The 17,389-nt window shown below is 41.5% G+C and overlaps 1 protein-coding gene across 3 annotated transcripts in view; it reads left to right on the top strand.

Annotated features, from left to right (window-relative positions):
- CTNNA3 (catenin alpha 3) overlaps positions 1-17,389 on the top strand; it is a 1,399,627-nt gene that overhangs the window by 6,615 nt on the left and 1,375,623 nt on the right. Inside the window, exon 1 of one of the 3 annotated variants that reach the window (XM_080687954.1) lies at positions 15,511-15,628. The exons of the other annotated variants lie outside the window; for them this stretch is intronic. Coding sequence (XP_080544080.1) covers positions 15,610-15,628 — 19 coding nt within the window. The 5' untranslated portion in view covers positions 15,511-15,609. Of the gene's footprint in view, positions 1-15,510; positions 15,629-17,389 lie in introns of those variants that run through there. 3 annotated transcript variants of the gene reach the window in all.

The raw sequence follows: 17,389 nt of genomic DNA, 5'->3' as shown, positions 1-17,389 counted from the left end.
GACAGTTCCATTTAGTTAGGACAGATTTATAGCAATTTATGCAGATCTACCTCGTTCTTTTCAACTTCATAGTGTCTGTAGCATAATTTATTTAGCCCATTTTGTGTTAATGGATATGTCTGTTGCTTCCAGTATTTTTTGGTTTTCATGTTGCTAATGCTGTAATGAATATCCTTGTTGATATATCTTAATGCACTTTTATGAGTGTATCATTAGGATAAACTCATGGAAGTAGAATTGCTGGGTCAAAAGGCATGTTCATTTTAAAATTTAATAAGTATTGACTTTAATTGGAAATATCAAAGGTTAAATGGTATACATGATTAAAAATTTGAGAGCTATTGCCATGTATCTCTTCAAGAAGATCACATCCATTTATACCGCCACTAACAGTGTGAGCTGAGAGCATGTCCCCAACTCTTAAAGCTCTGATCAGAGTACCCTATCAAAATTCACCTTGGTCAGTCCGACAGGTGAACAAATATCACCCAGGCTGTGTTTGGTTGGTGAAGTCTGGAGGAGGGAAGGTAGGCCAGGGCTGGCAGGGGTGTTAGCACATCTGTAGCATCTGCCACAAAAGGTATATAACAAAAAGAAATCTCCCCCTTCCCTGACCCACCCTAAGTTCCCTGATCCTCTTCCCACATGGCAACTGCTAACAGTTCCTGCTAGAAATTAAAAAAAAAAAATTAATGTATAGTTCATATAAATTTACTTCACTCTTCCTTATAGCTGCCATTTGGTTGAATGTAACCAATTTGTTGCCCCACGCCATTCTGGAATATTTTAATGTTTCTATCTTGGTGAGGACTGATATTCCCCAGTGAGGTGATACAAAGTATTAAAATAGGAAATGCTTTTTTTTTACTCCCTCTCTCCCCTACCAAGTGGCCTTCTTCTACTTGGTCTCTGCTGGGGACCCCCTACCAGGGGTCCTCAAACTTTTTAAACAGGGGGCCAGTTCACTGTCCCTCAGACCGTTGGAGGGCCGGACTATAGTTTTTTAAAAAAACTATGAACAAATTCCTATGCGCACTGCGGGCCCGGGACGAGTCTGCTGCTAAGCAGGACAGGCAGCGGCACCCGGTGGGCCGGATAAATGTCCTCGGCGGGCCACATGTGGCCCGCGGGCCGTAATTTGAGGACCCCTGCTAGACCTTCCTAGAGAAGCTAGACCCAGAAACTAAAGTGTGAACATCTGGTACACAAGGTCCTTCCAAGACCCAACTCCCATGGTGGTGGTTAAGTATTTGGACTATCTCCCCGACTGCTAAGCAAATGCCATCCAATTGGATTCTGGTGTATTTCCTAAGGCTTTTCCTGACCTTCTGGTCACAGGTAAAGTCACAGAAATGAAAGAATATATGACAACTAATTAACCAGTCCCTAATTCATGCACATTTAGGTTGTTAGCTTTTTGTTACAATACTGCAGTAGATACATCTTTGTACACATATTGAAACTCCTCAAAGTGGCATTGCTTAGTCTGAAGATTTGTGCCTATGAACTTTCCTGGATATTGCCAGAGTGCCTTCCAGAGACTTTACCAATACACACTCAGATCAACTGTGTATGAGACAGCTCCCATTTATCTTGTCAAAGAAGATTTCACAAAAGATTTTAAAAATGTTTTAGTGAAACCAGCTTATCCTCTTTTGCGATGATATTGAGAAAAAGGGGGACGAGAACAAAATTACATTAGTTTTAGTATGAATGGCTCTTCATGTAACTATACCAAGATATCATGAGGTCACTGTTCTCTTTCCTAATTAATTATATTTTGATACTGTATTAAAATTTGCTGGGTATCAACATCAAATTTACTGGTTTTAATTTTTAGTAGCGACCTTTTTGATATACGAGAAAGTTGTCAGTTCCCAATGCCATGGTCACTCAAAGATGCAAACGATAATTCTGTGATAATGCATGCAAGTTTTTCACTGCTCTGTAGCACTGGTTCTCACTCAGGGCACTTGGCTCCCCAGGGGACATTTGGCTATCTCAGGAAACATTTCTGGTTGTCACACTGGGAGGCTGGTGCTACTGGTATTTAGTGGATAGAGGCCAGGGATGCTGCTAAACAGCCTGCCACACACAGAACAGCCCCAGACAACAGAGTTATCCAGCCTAAAATACCATTAGTACCGAGCATGAGAACCTTGCTGTATTAGAACATTCCCGGAAATGGACTTTGATCTAAACAGTTAAACATTTCTTCACCATCTTTTCTCCTGTTTTGTTTACCAGTTTCTTATCAAGATTGTTGACACAGTTTTTTCCATTTTGAAGACTATTCTCCTTTGTAGACAAGATGAGAAGCAAACTCAAGAAATTGTCATTTTGCTTTCTCTCTGTTAGTTGTCAACATCAAGAAATCTGCCTGGGCGTGGAGGAAGGAGGTTGTATCTTTCTTGTCCTTCCTTCCTCAAAAGCAGTCTTAAAGGTTTTGTGTTGTTTTGAGTGTTTTTCACAAGTCTCTGCTCATCCTAGGTTACGGCTGTCTGTCCATGCTCCTAACAGGCCAGTCAATACTGCACTGATGTGTTCCTCCTTGCCTTTACCCTCCTCCGTCTACTTCTGTGTGTCCTTGAAAACGTCCAGCTCCTTGGAGAGCTCCTTGTATACCACACCGAGTTACATTTGCATGTGATCTCTCCCATTTCCCTCATTTGTGATTGCAGTGGTGGGTTTTATTTTTTGGTCCCAGTTTTCATATTAGAATCTCTGGCTCTGGGACATTCTTATGTTTCCTCTGAACGGCTAAGCAATCTAAGATACTTGTCTTACTTTGCTCTGTGTTTTCTTCCTTGGCTGTAATGAACTCTAAGGTGGTATGTTCAATTTTCCCCAAGGTTCCTGTCACTTTCACTTCACTGACATATTCCTCTTTGTTGGTAAGAATTAAGCCCGGGGTAGCAGTTCCAATCTTTGCTTCTTTGCTTTCTGAATAATGAAATTGCTGATAGAGAGGCAGAAGATAAAGGAGAGGATTCCTCCGATTCAGATTTTAATTAATGTTACTGTCTTTTTTTTGGCATTCCTGATTCTTTTATTTTTTAAATCTTTGCCAGGTATCTTTATTTTGACTTCTCACTTCAGTCAATTATTTTATTTTATTTTATTTTGCCTTTCCATCACTTCTTTCCCAGAATTTATATGTTTGAGTGTTGCACTGAGAACACAGAGCAGATGCATTCTAAATTTTCTTTTGTCTTGCAAATAATTTCCCCAGGCATCTTTAAGACATTGTCTTCCTCTTTTATGTTATACAGTTAAATATTTTTTTTCTATTTACTTAACTTTTGAAATGCTAGATATTTATTCAGTCCTGGTGTTTGTCATAGGTGAGATACGTATGTCCCTTTGAGCTCCATCACTATTAACTTGGGAGCGACAGAATCTCCCTCTCAAATATTAAAGCAGAGGCCAAGTACCTCACTAAATTTCTGGGTTAAGGAGGTACATATCCACTGGGGAAACTATTTTCCCATTTCTATTATTTGCCCTGTTCGTGGAGGTGAATTTAATCCTAGATAATTGGAAGCAATTCAGGTTCATTTTTGTAAAAGAAATGCATAAAACCTCTTCTCTAGAATACCTTTCTGCTGGTGTTTTTCTTGTGTCTGCCGGACTGTTGGGGCTCAGAACCCAGGGCAAAATATGTACGTGATTCTTCCCTTGTCCCCTTTGTCCTGTGTTGCATTTCTTTTCTTCTTCTTCTTTTTTTAAATATATTTTATTGATTTTTTACAGAAAGGAAGGGAGAGGGATAGAGAGTTAGAAACATTGATGGGAGAGAAACATCGATCAGCTGCCTCTTGCACACCTCCTACTGGGGATGTGCCCGCAACCAAGGTACATGCCCTTGACTGGAATCGAACCCGGGACCTTTCAGTCCGCAGGCTGACGCTCCATCCACTGAGTCAAACCAGTTAGGGCCTGTGTTGCATTTCTGGGAGCAAAACAATCTTCCAACTGATTGTGGTTAGAAATGCCTTGCTGGGAGGTGGCCAGGAAGCATCTCTGGGTCTCTGTCAAGTGGTTCCAGTGCCGGAAGGGGCTGGCTCTGTCGGCCCCAAGTCTCGGATAGGATGTCAGGGTACATGGATGTAAGGGGCTGGCTCTGGGGCTACTCTAAATTTGGCACAAGGGAGTTCCAGTTCTCCCTCCACCAGTTATTCCTTTCATGCAGTAGATAAGGTAGAGTGGTCAGATTTAGCAAATAAAAATACAAGACACACAATTGGGTTGAATTTTAGGTAAACAACCAATACTTTTTTTTTTTTTTTTTTTTTTAGCATGAGTATATCCCAGGGTTGTATAGGACATACTGATGCCAGAAAAATATCTGAAATTTTAAGTTAACTGGATTGGGCACTATGTATTTTATTTGGAGATTATAGATAAGAAAAAATTTCCCCCAGTGTTTGGAAATCATTATTGAGGTCTTTATCCTTTGTGTCTCAGATACTGATGTAATAGTGTCTTTTCTGATTTGATAACGGTTGCCCTTCCCAGTCTTCCTTTACCTGCTTGGCTGGTCAGCATTGGGAAGACTAGAGGAAATTTGTAAAGTCTGGGAGTCTTCAGAGAGGAACACAATAAAGACCTAGACTATGTCCTATTACTGTGTATTTATTATTAGAAAAAAATTTTTTTTTTGGCATTGACCTAGTCCTGATTAAGAAAAGACCTAGTAAGCCCCACCAGCGTGGCTCAGTGGTTGAGCATTGATCTATGAACCAGGAGGTCAGGGTTTGATTCCTGGTCAAGGCACATGCCCGGGTTGTGGGCTCGATTCCCAGTAGGGGGCGTGTAGGAGGCAGCTGATCAATGATTCTCTCTCATCATTGATGTTTCTATCTCTCTCTCCCTCTCCCTTCCTCTCTGAAATCAATAAAAATCCTATATAATAAAAGTCTAATATGCTAAGTGTCCGGTCATCCATTCAACCAATCAAAGCGTAATATGCTAATGATATGCTAAGGCTGCTCAGCCACTCACTATGACATACTATGACCACCAGGGGGCAGACGCTCCGACTGGTAGGTTAGCTTGCTGCTGGAGTCTGGCCAATTGGGACTGAACCAGATGGACCGGACACACCCTGGAGCCCTCCTGTGGTCCCTCCCTGGCTGGCCAACCTCCCACATCCCTCCCTGGCCCTGACTGTGCACTGGTGGGGTCCTCAGCCTGGCCTGCGCCCTCTCGCAATCTGGGACCCCTCAGGGGATGTTGGAGAGCCAGTTTCGGCCCAATCCCGCAGGCCAGGCCAAGGGACCCCACTGGTGCATGAATTCCTGCACCGGGCCTCTAGTATATTAAAAAAAAAAAAAAAAGACCTAGTATGAAAGAACATTAGAGTTCCTTAAACACACTCCAGTTGTGGCCTGTGCTGCCCGATGGGAGAGGCGGTTTGGGCATGCGCATGGCTCTGCAGCTGGAAGGCCTCCTGACTCAGCCACTGTGCTGGCAAACTGACAGGCTGCAGGTGGGCTGCCATGCCAGGCCTCTGAGGGAGCAGGCTGCTTCTCTCTTGGAGAAGCGTGGTGGCCACTGTCTGGATCTACAGCAGCAAAGGAGGAGAGCAGCAGGTGAAAAGGCCATCAGTTTTCACCAGTGAACTGTGCTGGAAGCAGAGCCTTCAACAGGGCCACTTGTTTTCTCATCAAGTTCCCTGGTTTTCTCTCGCTGGCGCATGCTGATCAAGAGGCCCAGCTTCCTGAATGGTTTGAGGGACAAGAGAGATACTGGACTCCCTGCCAGTCTGGCAACTGGGAAATGGTTTTAATTTGAAAAGTTAATAGGTGGGACCTCATTTTTACTTAAAATTATTGAAGTAGATCCTCCTATTATCACATATACACATATTTTACAAATAGGACATTATAACACATATTATTTTATTGTTGAGTTCCGTAGATTTTTCTTTTTTCTTTTTCCAAGGTGTCATGCCCTGAGAAGACTATGTATTTTCCTGTGGTCTTTTGTTTTGCAGTTTTGAATCTATAGCTTAGATCAATCAAGATCGGTTTATAAAAGAATACCAAGTTTTGTGATTCTTACAATACCTGCATCTTCTTCTTCTTTGTCAGCCTATACCTATTAATATTTTTTAAAGACCAAGCTCAAAAAAAATTCACCAGTAATAATTCACCATCCTTGGATAATTGTTTTTAACTTGTTAACTTCAGTGCCTTGGCCCTTAGATCACATAAACTTGCATTTATGCATATGCTAATTTAAAATATATTGGGTGTTGATCCTCATGACTGAGTTCTTCTGCGAGAAATATAGGAGAATGTATTTATAATTTTAGGGTAGAAAATAATTTTTCAAATTTAACCCCCAAAACATCCTATCTAATAAAGAGGGAATATGCTAATTGACCCTCACACCGTCACAAAGATGGCAGGACCCACAGCCAATAAGGAGGGAATATGCTAATTGACTGCCCCACCCTCAAAGATGTTGGCACCCACAGCCAATAAGGAGGGAATATGCTAATTGACTGCCCTGCACTCAAAGATGGAGGCGCTCACAGCCACAAGATGGCGGCGCCCAGTCCCCTCAGCCCTGCCGGGGCAGCAGGTGCGTGGCCACGCTGGGCCCGCTCTGCACGCCTGCCTCTGGAGTCCCCAAGTCCCCTCAGCCCCCCAGCCTCCCAGGGCCAGTCTGAGGCACAGGCAAGCCTCGGATGGTGGCTGCCCAGCCGCCCAGGGCCGGCTCGAGGCACAGGCAAGCCTTGGATGGTGGCTGCCCAGCCTCCCAGGGCCAGCCCGAGGCATAGGCAAGCCTTGGATGGCGGCTGCCCAAGGCTCAGGTAATCAGGGCCACCTGAGGCTTGCGCTGCTGACAGTGGCAGCAGCAGAGGTGTGATGGGGCATCACCTTTCCCTGATCGCTGGGTCACCTCCTGCCCCTGAGAGCTCCCAGACTGTGAGAAAGGGCAGGCTGGGCATCAGGCCTCTAGTAAACTATAAAGTAAAATACTGAAATATTTAACTATATTTACATAAAAGCATTTTTGTGACAAAATATACCATAAAAGAAGATAAATAAAAACTACTGTTTGAGAGGATATATTTGCAGATCATCTATATAAAGTGTGTTGCATTATTGTTCTCCATTTTCCATCCTCCCTGTAGCCATGCTCTTTGCCACATGAATTGGAAGTTCTTCCCAGAGGCAGAGTACATTTCTCTGCCCCATTAGTATTAGACTTGGCCACGTGGTTTGCTTCCCCCAAAAGAAGAGGCAGAGTGCCAGTGTGGAGCTTATACCTCAAGAGGCACTTGTTTCTTTGTGGTTTTTTTTGTTAATCCTCACCCGAGGATATTTTTTCCTTTTTCCTTTTTTTTTTTTTTTTTTGAGAGAGTGGAAGGGTAGTAGGAAGGGATGGAGAGAGAGAAAGAGAGAAACATCGATGTGAAAGAGACACATAGATTGGTTGCCTCCAGCATGTGCTCCAGCTGGGTCTGCGGATCAAACCTGCAAGCTAGGTATGTCCCCTTGACAGAATTGAACCCAAGACCCTTAGGTGTGTGGGCGGATGCTCTAACCACTGAGCAATGCTTGCCAGGGCACTGCTTGTCTTTCTTGTATTTCTGCCTGTTGTGGGAAGAATATGCTCCTGGTAGAGACTGCTTGTCCAAGGAGGGTGAGAAACGTGTGGAGCAGATACGGATTCCAAAACTCCAGCTTGGAGTAAGGCCAGCCTGGCCCATCCTGGATTAGCCGACGGCCAGCCAACCTGGAAATGCGCAATAGGGAATGCATGTTGTTTTGTGCCACTAAGTTTTAGGGTAATTTGTCATGTAGCATTATTGTAGAGATAGCCAACTCCTAGACCATTCCACAAAAATGATCCCATACAAGATTTTTTAAGGACTCCTGAAAAATTAATAAGGAAAAGAACAATACAAGAGGGAAATGGGTCTTTAGTAAGTGAAAATGTAATTTACACAAGAGAACATTGGAATGACAAAAAAGTAAAAACATGTTTAGCTTACTTCACTAGTTATCAGATAAATATAGATTAAAACGATGGGATATCATACCTATTAGATTGGTAAAAATTAATCTCTGGCAATAACCTACTATCATAAAATTAAAAATCCACACACACACATAAAGCTATATATCAGTGTGATATATATCAAAGGTATATATAACACACACACATAAAGCTATATATCAGTGTGTTATATATATTAAAGCTATATATAACACACACACATAAAGCTAAATATCTATATATATAAAAGCCTAAGCGACCGGCTGACTGGCCAACTGGCCAGTAGCTATGATGCACACTGACCACCAGGGGGCAGATGCTCAACACAGGAGCTGCCGAGTTGCAGTGACTTGGCTGCTGTGGTTCTCAGGTGATGTACCCGGAACCAGAGAGGAAGGAGCCCAATTCTGGGTGCATCACCTGAGAACTGCTCTCTCGTAATCCGGGACCCCTTGTGGGATGTCAGAGAGCCAGTTTAGGCCCAATCCCCACAGGCCAGGCTGAGGGATCCCACCAGTGCACGAATCCATGCACCAGGCCTCTAGTATATATATACTTAAATGATATCACATGTAAAACATATGTAAAGCTGATTGGAAAGGCACCCATTAACTACTACAAGGGCTGCCTATACAAAGGGAGGAGGGGAGTGGAACTGAAGCTGGGGATAGAGAATATGACAACAAAAAATACAGTAAAACAGGCTTTTCATGGACCAGTCCCATCAGATGAACTTTAACTGGGGAGCATGATTGATTGTGTCAATCTAATTCTGTATACTCAAGACCCAGGAGAAAAAAAGCAGGATGGCTTGGGGTATGGGTTATTCAGGCCATTGAGCAGGGTTATTATTTTAGAATTGAAGAAATGTGATTCACTATGTTAATGACTGAGTTAAATTATTTTATTCTGTGATGACTTTATCCTTTTCAGTACAAGTGTTGGCAGGACAGGAATGATGTTATAGTTTAAGTTTAGCGACTATAAGAGTTATTTTTTGGAAAATTAAGGGATGAGTTTTGCAAAATTGATTTTCTTTGTTTTTGTCCAGATATTCTTTTGCTCGATAATGCAAAATTAGTAGGCTTGACTTTTAGAGAATCAGTGGGGACATGAGTAAAATAAACATGACTACTTGGTAGCGAAATCCATCACTCTCTTGTTGTCTTTTATTTGGAAACAGCGTGGGAGAAAGGATTTCCTTCCTTGTTCTCTAACGTAGCCTCAGCTACTGACTGGCTCTTTGCTCTGGAATGAAGCAGGTTGGCACAACTCCATAGTCTAATGTGGGAACAATACGCCAGAGGTTTCTATTTCTACTTACTGTTATTCTTTTGCTTTTATTTCTGTATTCTATCCTTTAACCATCCCATACTCAATCCTCTAAATCAGGGGTGGGAACCTTGGGTATTTATAACATCATTTGCGGGCCAGACCCATACACAATTATCAGCTTAAAAATCAGCCTGCTATATTTGGTCAGACATTTAACTAACTCACCCTTAATTACTTGGCAGGGCCAGACCAAATGATTTCGCAAGCCTTATACGGCCGGAGGACTGGATGTTCCCTACCCCTGTTCTAAATAAACATACACACTTCATTAATATGTGTTAGTGCGTCTTTCATTTTCTCTGTTAAACATTTGTTACAACTTTGGAAGAGCTTGTAAATTCTTCCATTTTAGGACCATGTTTCCTTATTACCTAATCCTATCTAATTAAAGAGTAATATGGGCAAATTAACCACCACTTTGCTGGTGGTTAATTTGCATATTAACCACCAGCCACGGCCACCAGCCAATCAGGAGGGAATATGCAAATAAACCCAACCAAGATGGCTGCAGCCACAGAGAGCAGGAGGGTGGCTTGGGTTTCCCTGGCAATGGAGGAAGCCAAACTTTCCACCTGCCCTTGCCGGCCAGGCCTCCACTCAATGCTATAAAGTTTCAATTATAGAAGATAAATAAAGCCCAACAGAAATGGCGGCAGCCACGGAGCTGGAGAGAGCAGGAGGCTAGGGTTGCCCGTGGCGATGGAGGAAGCCAAGCTTCTGCAACCCTGGCCTGCTTTGGCCTCCGTGTAAGGCTACAAATTTTCAATTATAGAAGATACATAAATCCCAACAGAAATGGCTGCCGCCACAGAGGGAGCAGAAGGCTTGGCTCCGCTTCAGGCTACAAAGTTTCAATTATAGAAGATAAATAAATCCCAGATCCCAGGGCCTCCACTTGGGTCGCCGGGAGGTGTGGCCGGCCTGCAAACCACCACAGGCCCCTCGCCCAGGCCGCCCCACACCCCAAGGGAACCCCCACCCTGATCCGGGACACCCTTCAGGGTAAACCAGCTGGCCCCCCACCCATGCACCAGGCCTCTATCCTATCTAATAAAAGAGTAATATGCAGATTGACCATCACTCCAACACACAAGATTGCTGCCCCCATGTGGTCAAAGATCCTGCCCCCATGTGAACACAAGATGGCCACCACAAAGATGGCCAGCAGATGAGGGCAGTTGGGAGGGACCAGGCCTGCAAGGGAGGGCAGTTGGGGGCGATCAAGCCTTCTGGGGAGGGCAGTTAGGGGTGACTTGGCCAGCAAAGGAGGGAAGTTGGGGGTAACTGGGTCTGCAGGGAAGGGCAGTTGGGGGGGACCCAAGGCCTGCAGGGGAGAGCAGTTGGGGGAGACCAGGCCTGCAGGGGAGGGCAATTAGGGGTGACCAGGCCTGCAGGGGAGGGCAGTTAGGGGTGACCAGGCCTGCAGGGGAGGGCAGTTGGGGGCAAACAGGCTGGCAGGGGAGTGGTTAGAAGGTGATCAGGCTGGCAGGCAGAAGCGGTTAGGGGCAATCAGGAAGGCAAGCAGGCGAGCAGTTGGGAGACAGCAGTTCTGGATTGTGAGAGGGGTCATCCCTCAAGGGGTCCCAGATTGGAGAGGGTGCAGCTGGGCTGAGGGACAACCCCCCCCCCTCCCCCGTGCATGAATTTCGTGCACCAGGCCTCTAGTTACAAATAATTATCAAGGACGGGGTGGATGATTTTCCTTGGCGAAATAGATTAAATTTGCTAAGTAAAAACATGTGAACTTAATGACTCTTCATCCATTTTGAAATCAGATGGCCAATCCGTTTGATATCTCTCATAGCAGCCTTCTAAAATTATGGCATCTGGAAAAGTAGAATTTCACAAAGAGAAAATTATCATTCCACAAAATAATAATAATTGATTAGTGAATGATTTAGCACAGTAATTAGCACTTCATTAGATTCTATGGGTCATTTTATAAGTAATTACTCTTCATAGCAACTTTATTTCACAACATGAGGAAAACAGAGTAAAAGGTGGTCAACATGGACAAGGCCTAACAGTTTAAAGTAGAGCCTGAATCGGAACCACTTTTGTCCTGTCTTTCTGCCTATTCTTTTTATGACTTCCTTTTCTTCCTACCCCTTAAGGGTACTTATTTTGCAAGGTACTTGTTGGTGTGTTATCTCCCTCCACTCTCAGCCTTGGTAGAGCTCACCTAGCCTCATGGTTTAAGGCATAAGGCAGATGCATAGCTAACACATCTCTATCTTTAGGTTTGATTTTTCTCCTGAGCTTTAGGATTCTGAATTTTCAATTGCCCATGGGAACATAACCCATTAGCATATGCCACTCATACCTCAAACTCATCATACCTATGTCAGAGTCAGAACTTACTCTAGACCTGCTCGCTGGTGTGAATAGTATCTGCTATGAGCTAATTACAATAGCTTAGGGAGGAAATAAGTTGTTTTCAGGAAAATATCCTATATAATAAAAGGCTAAAATGGAAATCAACCGAATGGTGGAATGACTGGTTGCTATAACACGCACTGACCACCAGGGGGCAGATGCTCAACACAGGAGCTGCCCCCTAGTGGTCAGTGCGCTCCCACAGGGGGAGCGCTGCTCAGCCAGAAGCCAGGCTCATGGCTGGTGTGTGCAGCGACTGTGGTAGGAGCCTCTCCCACTGCCGTGGCAGCGCTAAGGATGTCTGACTGCTGGCTTAGGCCCGCATCCCCTGAGGGTTCCCGGACTGTGAGAGGGTGCAGGCTGGGCTGAGGGCTCCCCCCCTTGAGTGCATGAATTTTGTGCACCAGGCCTCTAGTGAAATATATAAAAAGTGTGGTGGAAATTGAAATATAGCATAAGATGTATGGAGACATTTTTGTTAAAATAAAAAGGGTTATTTTAAATAAATAGTATCTATTACTAGTTATTTAATCTCCGCATCCCCATAAAGAATTATTGTTTAAAACGTTTTCTTAGCCATAGGTAGAACTGAGATTAAAAATGTCTTTAGATGTAGGTTTTTAAGGTACCAGGGTAAATAAAAAATTGCTGAATGAGATACAGTTCAGGAAAGCCTGTGTCAGGAACCAACCCCAGAATTGGAAAGTAAAGTGGAACTAAGTGGTTAGATGAAAACAGAAAAAACAAACAAAAGTTACCTGTATATTCGAAAATGTATAGTTAATGCATAGAAATGTATATTCTATGCATCTGTGAGGAATATTGGCAAAAGGGATAAGCAAATTACTGGAAAAACTGACTTTTCAGTTTTCTTCTGGATACTTATCTATAAGTTAACTTGAGAAGTAATTCTAAGTACGTTTTTTATCTTATAGAGAATATATCAGTTTAGAAAATTAAAGATAGAAGATTTCTTGAAAGAGTTAATAATTGAAGAGATGTTATCATTTATTTTCAGATGTAAAATATGATTTTTATGTAGCTACCATTAGTTTTTTTTCTGAGGAAAGAAACTGCCACATTCAGGTATTAAAAATGATTTTATGGAGTGAGGAACCCAAATCTTGCTTTCATGATCAGAAATAGGATTCCTTTTTTTAAGGAAAGCAAGTTATAACTTCCTATTTTGAATCACAATTGAGGAAGAGAATTATTATTCCTTTTCTCTTTGGAAAAGTTAATACTTTAGCATAAAGGATGTGTCATTACGGCAAATCTGGGAGCATGAAAAGAGGGATCACTTTTTTTAAATATTAAAAATGTTAGAATGTTTTTTTAAAATTCTTTATTGTTGAAAGTATTACATATGTCTCCTCCCCCCCCCACACTGATCTCTCCCCAGCCACCCTCACCCCCTAGCACATGCCCTCACCCCCTATTGTCCATGTCCATTGGTTATCCTTATATGCATGCATACAAGTCCTTTGGTTGATTCTTACCCCTCCCGCTCCCCTGCTTTCCCTCTGAGGTTTGACATCTGTTCGATGCTTCTCTGTCTCTGGATCTATTTTTGTTCATCAGTTTATGTTGCTCATTATATTCCACAAGTGAGTGAGATCCTGTGATATTTATCTTTCTCTGACTGGCTTATTTCGCTTAGCATAATGCTCTCCAGGTCCACCCATGCTGTTGCGAATGGTAAGAGTTCCTTATTTTTTACAGCAGCATAGTATTCCATTGTGTAGATGTAGCACAGTTTTCTAATCCACTCATCTGCTGATGGGCACTTAGGCTGTTTCCAAATCTCAGCTATGGTAAATTGTGCTGCTATGAACATAGGGATGCATATGTCCTTTCTGATTGGTGTTTCTGATTTCTTGGGTTATATTCCTCGAAGTGGGATCACTGGGTCAAATGGGAGTTCCATTTTTAATTTTTTTGAGGAAACTCCATACTGTTCTCCACAGTGGCTGCTCCAGTCTGCATTCCCACCAGCAGTTCATGAGGGTTCCTTTTTCACCGCATCCTCGCCAGCACTTGTTGTTTATTTGTTGATGATAGCCATTCTGACAGGTATGAGATGGTACCTCACTGTCGTTTGAGCTTTTAGATCTGTCTTAATTTTTCCACAGTGAACTGAGTAAACTTGATGTTTGTGATAATAGATTCAGAGACACATAGGACATTTATATCTTCAGTCAAGACGTATTTGTGTTAGTTAATGATTTCAGCTAATTACACAGTAAAGTTTTACTTTTAGAGTAAATCAGGCAAATCAATATTCATGCTTTTCCAAACTAAAGTGGGTATTAAGTTGTAAAATAATTTGTAGGTTGTATGAGGACTTTGTTTGTAGAAACATTGCATGCTCATAAGAAATATGATAATGATGTGATAATAGGAAACATATCCTCTGAAATTAGTCCCATAGTTCCTAATATGTAACAGACAAATAGCAAATATTAAACAGGGAAATTAGAACATATTAAACAATTTACAAATGTAACATAATTTTGAGGAGAAATTACTTTGTTTTATAGTGTGGTTCTATTTTTATTTTTTTTTGTAATGTGTTTTGGGTTATCTAATGAAGTTTGGAATCTTTGTAGGGTTTTTGTGTGGGTTTTTTTTTTGTCCCAGAACAACCTGGGGTGTGTGGAAACTCAGGCTGATGGTTAAACCCAAGTCTGCTGCTTTGTAGCCTTCTAGTGCTTTTCTTTCTCTACAATGAGGATGCATCTGAGTAGCTGATAGACATAGAAATAACAATAGACTTTGTCACAGATGGGAACTATTAAACAATATAGGTTCTATAAGCCAAACTTATATGGACAAAATAAAATGAGCTATTCCTAAGCACATTTAATAAGGAAAGTTGAGATGGTGTGTCCCATTTCCTACTTCAAGTTTTTTTAAAAAAATGTCATCCATAAAAAAATAAAAATAAATGTCAATGGATACATTACTGTGGGCTTTTGGAATCAAATGATACCCTCTGCTGGCTAAATTAGGGATTGTGTTTAAAACGAGGGGCTTTTACTTTTTAATAGGGCTGACAGCTGAACGAAAGATTGTGTGGCGCAGAGTACTGTGAAATAATATCGGAAAAATTATAAATGTGAAGAATGAAGTCAATGGTTTCACTTAAGTAATTTTCAAAGTGAAACTAATATGGAAATACCCATACTTGAAATTTCCTAATCTTTTGATCTGTTTTTTTTTTTAACCATGACATATGCCATAGGGAAGGAATACAGCAGGGGGCAAAATACATGGATCTTCTGACCCTATCTTCGATAACAGCCTTGATTAATTCAAGATGTTTAAATTACCATCATCAGTTAAATTACTATTGTAAGAGCAATTGGCAAATATCTAGAGGTGAGATAAGAGCGGCTTTTTTTCTGGGTACTCTGACTTAAATTATGTTAAAAATAATTAGAATATTATTAAATCATTTAGAAGTGTGATAAGTTCAGGGAAGTAACACATTCCATGCTTGTTGTAAAGTATTTTCTTTCTACTCTTAAAATTCTTAAAGCCATTTTAGAATTTATAATATTTTGGTCACATAAAAGTTTTGTTTAAAAGCTTCTACTGGACAATATGTCATTTTATTGCAAATTTGCAAAATATAATTTCAAACCTAATTCTGCTGTTCGATGTCATCCTTCACTGGCCATGTTGCTTTAAGGGCACCCATCCCCCCCTTCCTGCTTGAGCCACTGTGTCCTGTCAGTCATCCTGAAATACACTAGGGTGCTTGTCAGGCTGTTTGCTAACAGATGCATCATAAGCCAAACTGTGAGCCATGATAGTGGCACCGAATTTCCAAACGTAAGAACTTGCTCAGACAATTGGTTTAGTGTCTGTATATGGGCAATGCTCTGTCCTGCAGTAGGTGAGTGAGTGTCAAGCTTTTTAAAGTCAAACTTTGCTGTAAGACAAATCCTAATGATCATAGATTACCTGTTGCTTCCCTTAGATAACTTTGGGGAAATGAGAGGACATTATTTCTATAAAATGGGATGGCTAGAAATGACTATGTTGTGCATTTATTACTTTTATAACTAATTTTCCTCTTAATAACACTAAACTCTAATCTACTTTATGAAAGCTCCAATTTTATAAATATCTACTTTTCTAAGTAAATTAGCAGGCATTTCAGATTTAGATAAAAATGTGATTCTCTTGCTAATCATCTTTCACAACTTGGGCAGACTCAGTTGAGCAGAGGCTCAATTCTGCAAGTTGGGGTGTTTATGAGTGGTTTTTAAAAGAGCGCTAAGACAAATTCTCATGTGCCAATGCCCAAGTTATAGTAGTCTTACATCACAGCATTTTAAAATCCCTACAGTGTAACTGAGCTATTACTATTTGAGTAACTGTATGCAAGACACCTGCAGCTTTACATTCTTTAGACATAAAACTTGTGCAGCAGGCAGGTTCTTTGTGCAGACAATTTAATTTCTCTTATGGGTCTCTAACCTTAAACTGTGCATGGATACTTTCCCTGTAGCTTTTGTATGCGGCCTTAAATATTTTTTTAAAAATGTATTTTATTAATTTTTTACAGAGAGGAAGGGAGAGAGATAGAGAGTTAGAAACATCGATGAGAGAGAACATCGATCAGCTGCCTCTTGCACACCTCCCACTGGGGATGTGCCCGCAACCAAGGTACATGCCCTTGACTGGAATCGAACCTGGGACCTTCCAGTCTGCAGGCTGATGCTCTATCCACTGAGCCAAACCGGTTTTGGCGTGGCCTTAAATATTTTTAAACAGAAAATTGATAAAAGCAAAAAAAAACTCCCCCAAAACCCAACTAAGGAAGTTGTAGGTTTTAATATTTGTATGCTTAACATGGTAGAGAGTAGTTAAGAGGCAGCAAGGAGTTAAAGTTTTAAGGCTTTATCTAGGATAAATGAAAAGAGATTGCTTCTGCAGATACATAGAATGATTATTTATTTATGCGTTACCTTGTTCTAGAAAGGATTTAAGATGACTTACAAGGCGACATGAAATTCAAGATAGAATAAATTAAAAATGGAGTGAAAGAAGAAAGAAAAACAAGCACGAGGCTATAAAACAGAGCCAGGAATAAGGCAAAATAATCCATCAGTTCTCAACGGTGGTTTTATGCCGCTGGTGTATTGTTGGATTGATGGGAGAGGAAATACAGGGTCGCAGAAGTCTTATGGGGGAATTTCATGCAAACTAGCTGTCTCCCTTACCAAGGTGGCAGTCCGGAGTGAGGAGAATCCGCTGGGCAGTGAATATTAAGTACACTTTAAATGTCACTTGAGTTTTGATGGGAGGAAAAAAAGTGAAGAACTGCTGCCCTTTCAACCCACACACTGATTTCTGTGGTCACAAGTGTGGCTCTGAGTTTTCCAGGAGCAGGACAAAAAATTGTCCCGTTACTCAGTTCATAAGGAATAGTAAAGAGGGTTCATTTTTTGGAAACAACAAGAATTTATCTAAATAAGGTCAACTATCTACATATTAGAATGGACATTATTAAACCAATGTTCTAAACAAAATACAGTTAGTAATTTGGTATGAATCTAGTTCTATTTTCCCCTATTAGATTGTGGTCAGTGAGATTAGCTACGGTTCTTCCATTCACTCTTTCAAGCAAGTGATAAATTGAACTTGAGTT

The sequence above is a fragment of the Plecotus auritus genome (assembly GCF_963455305.1).
Source record: "Plecotus auritus genome assembly, chromosome: 9".
Lineage (NCBI taxonomy): Eukaryota > Metazoa > Chordata > Mammalia > Chiroptera > Vespertilionidae > Plecotus > Plecotus auritus.
This window is presented reverse-complemented; position numbering and strand designations above follow the sequence as displayed.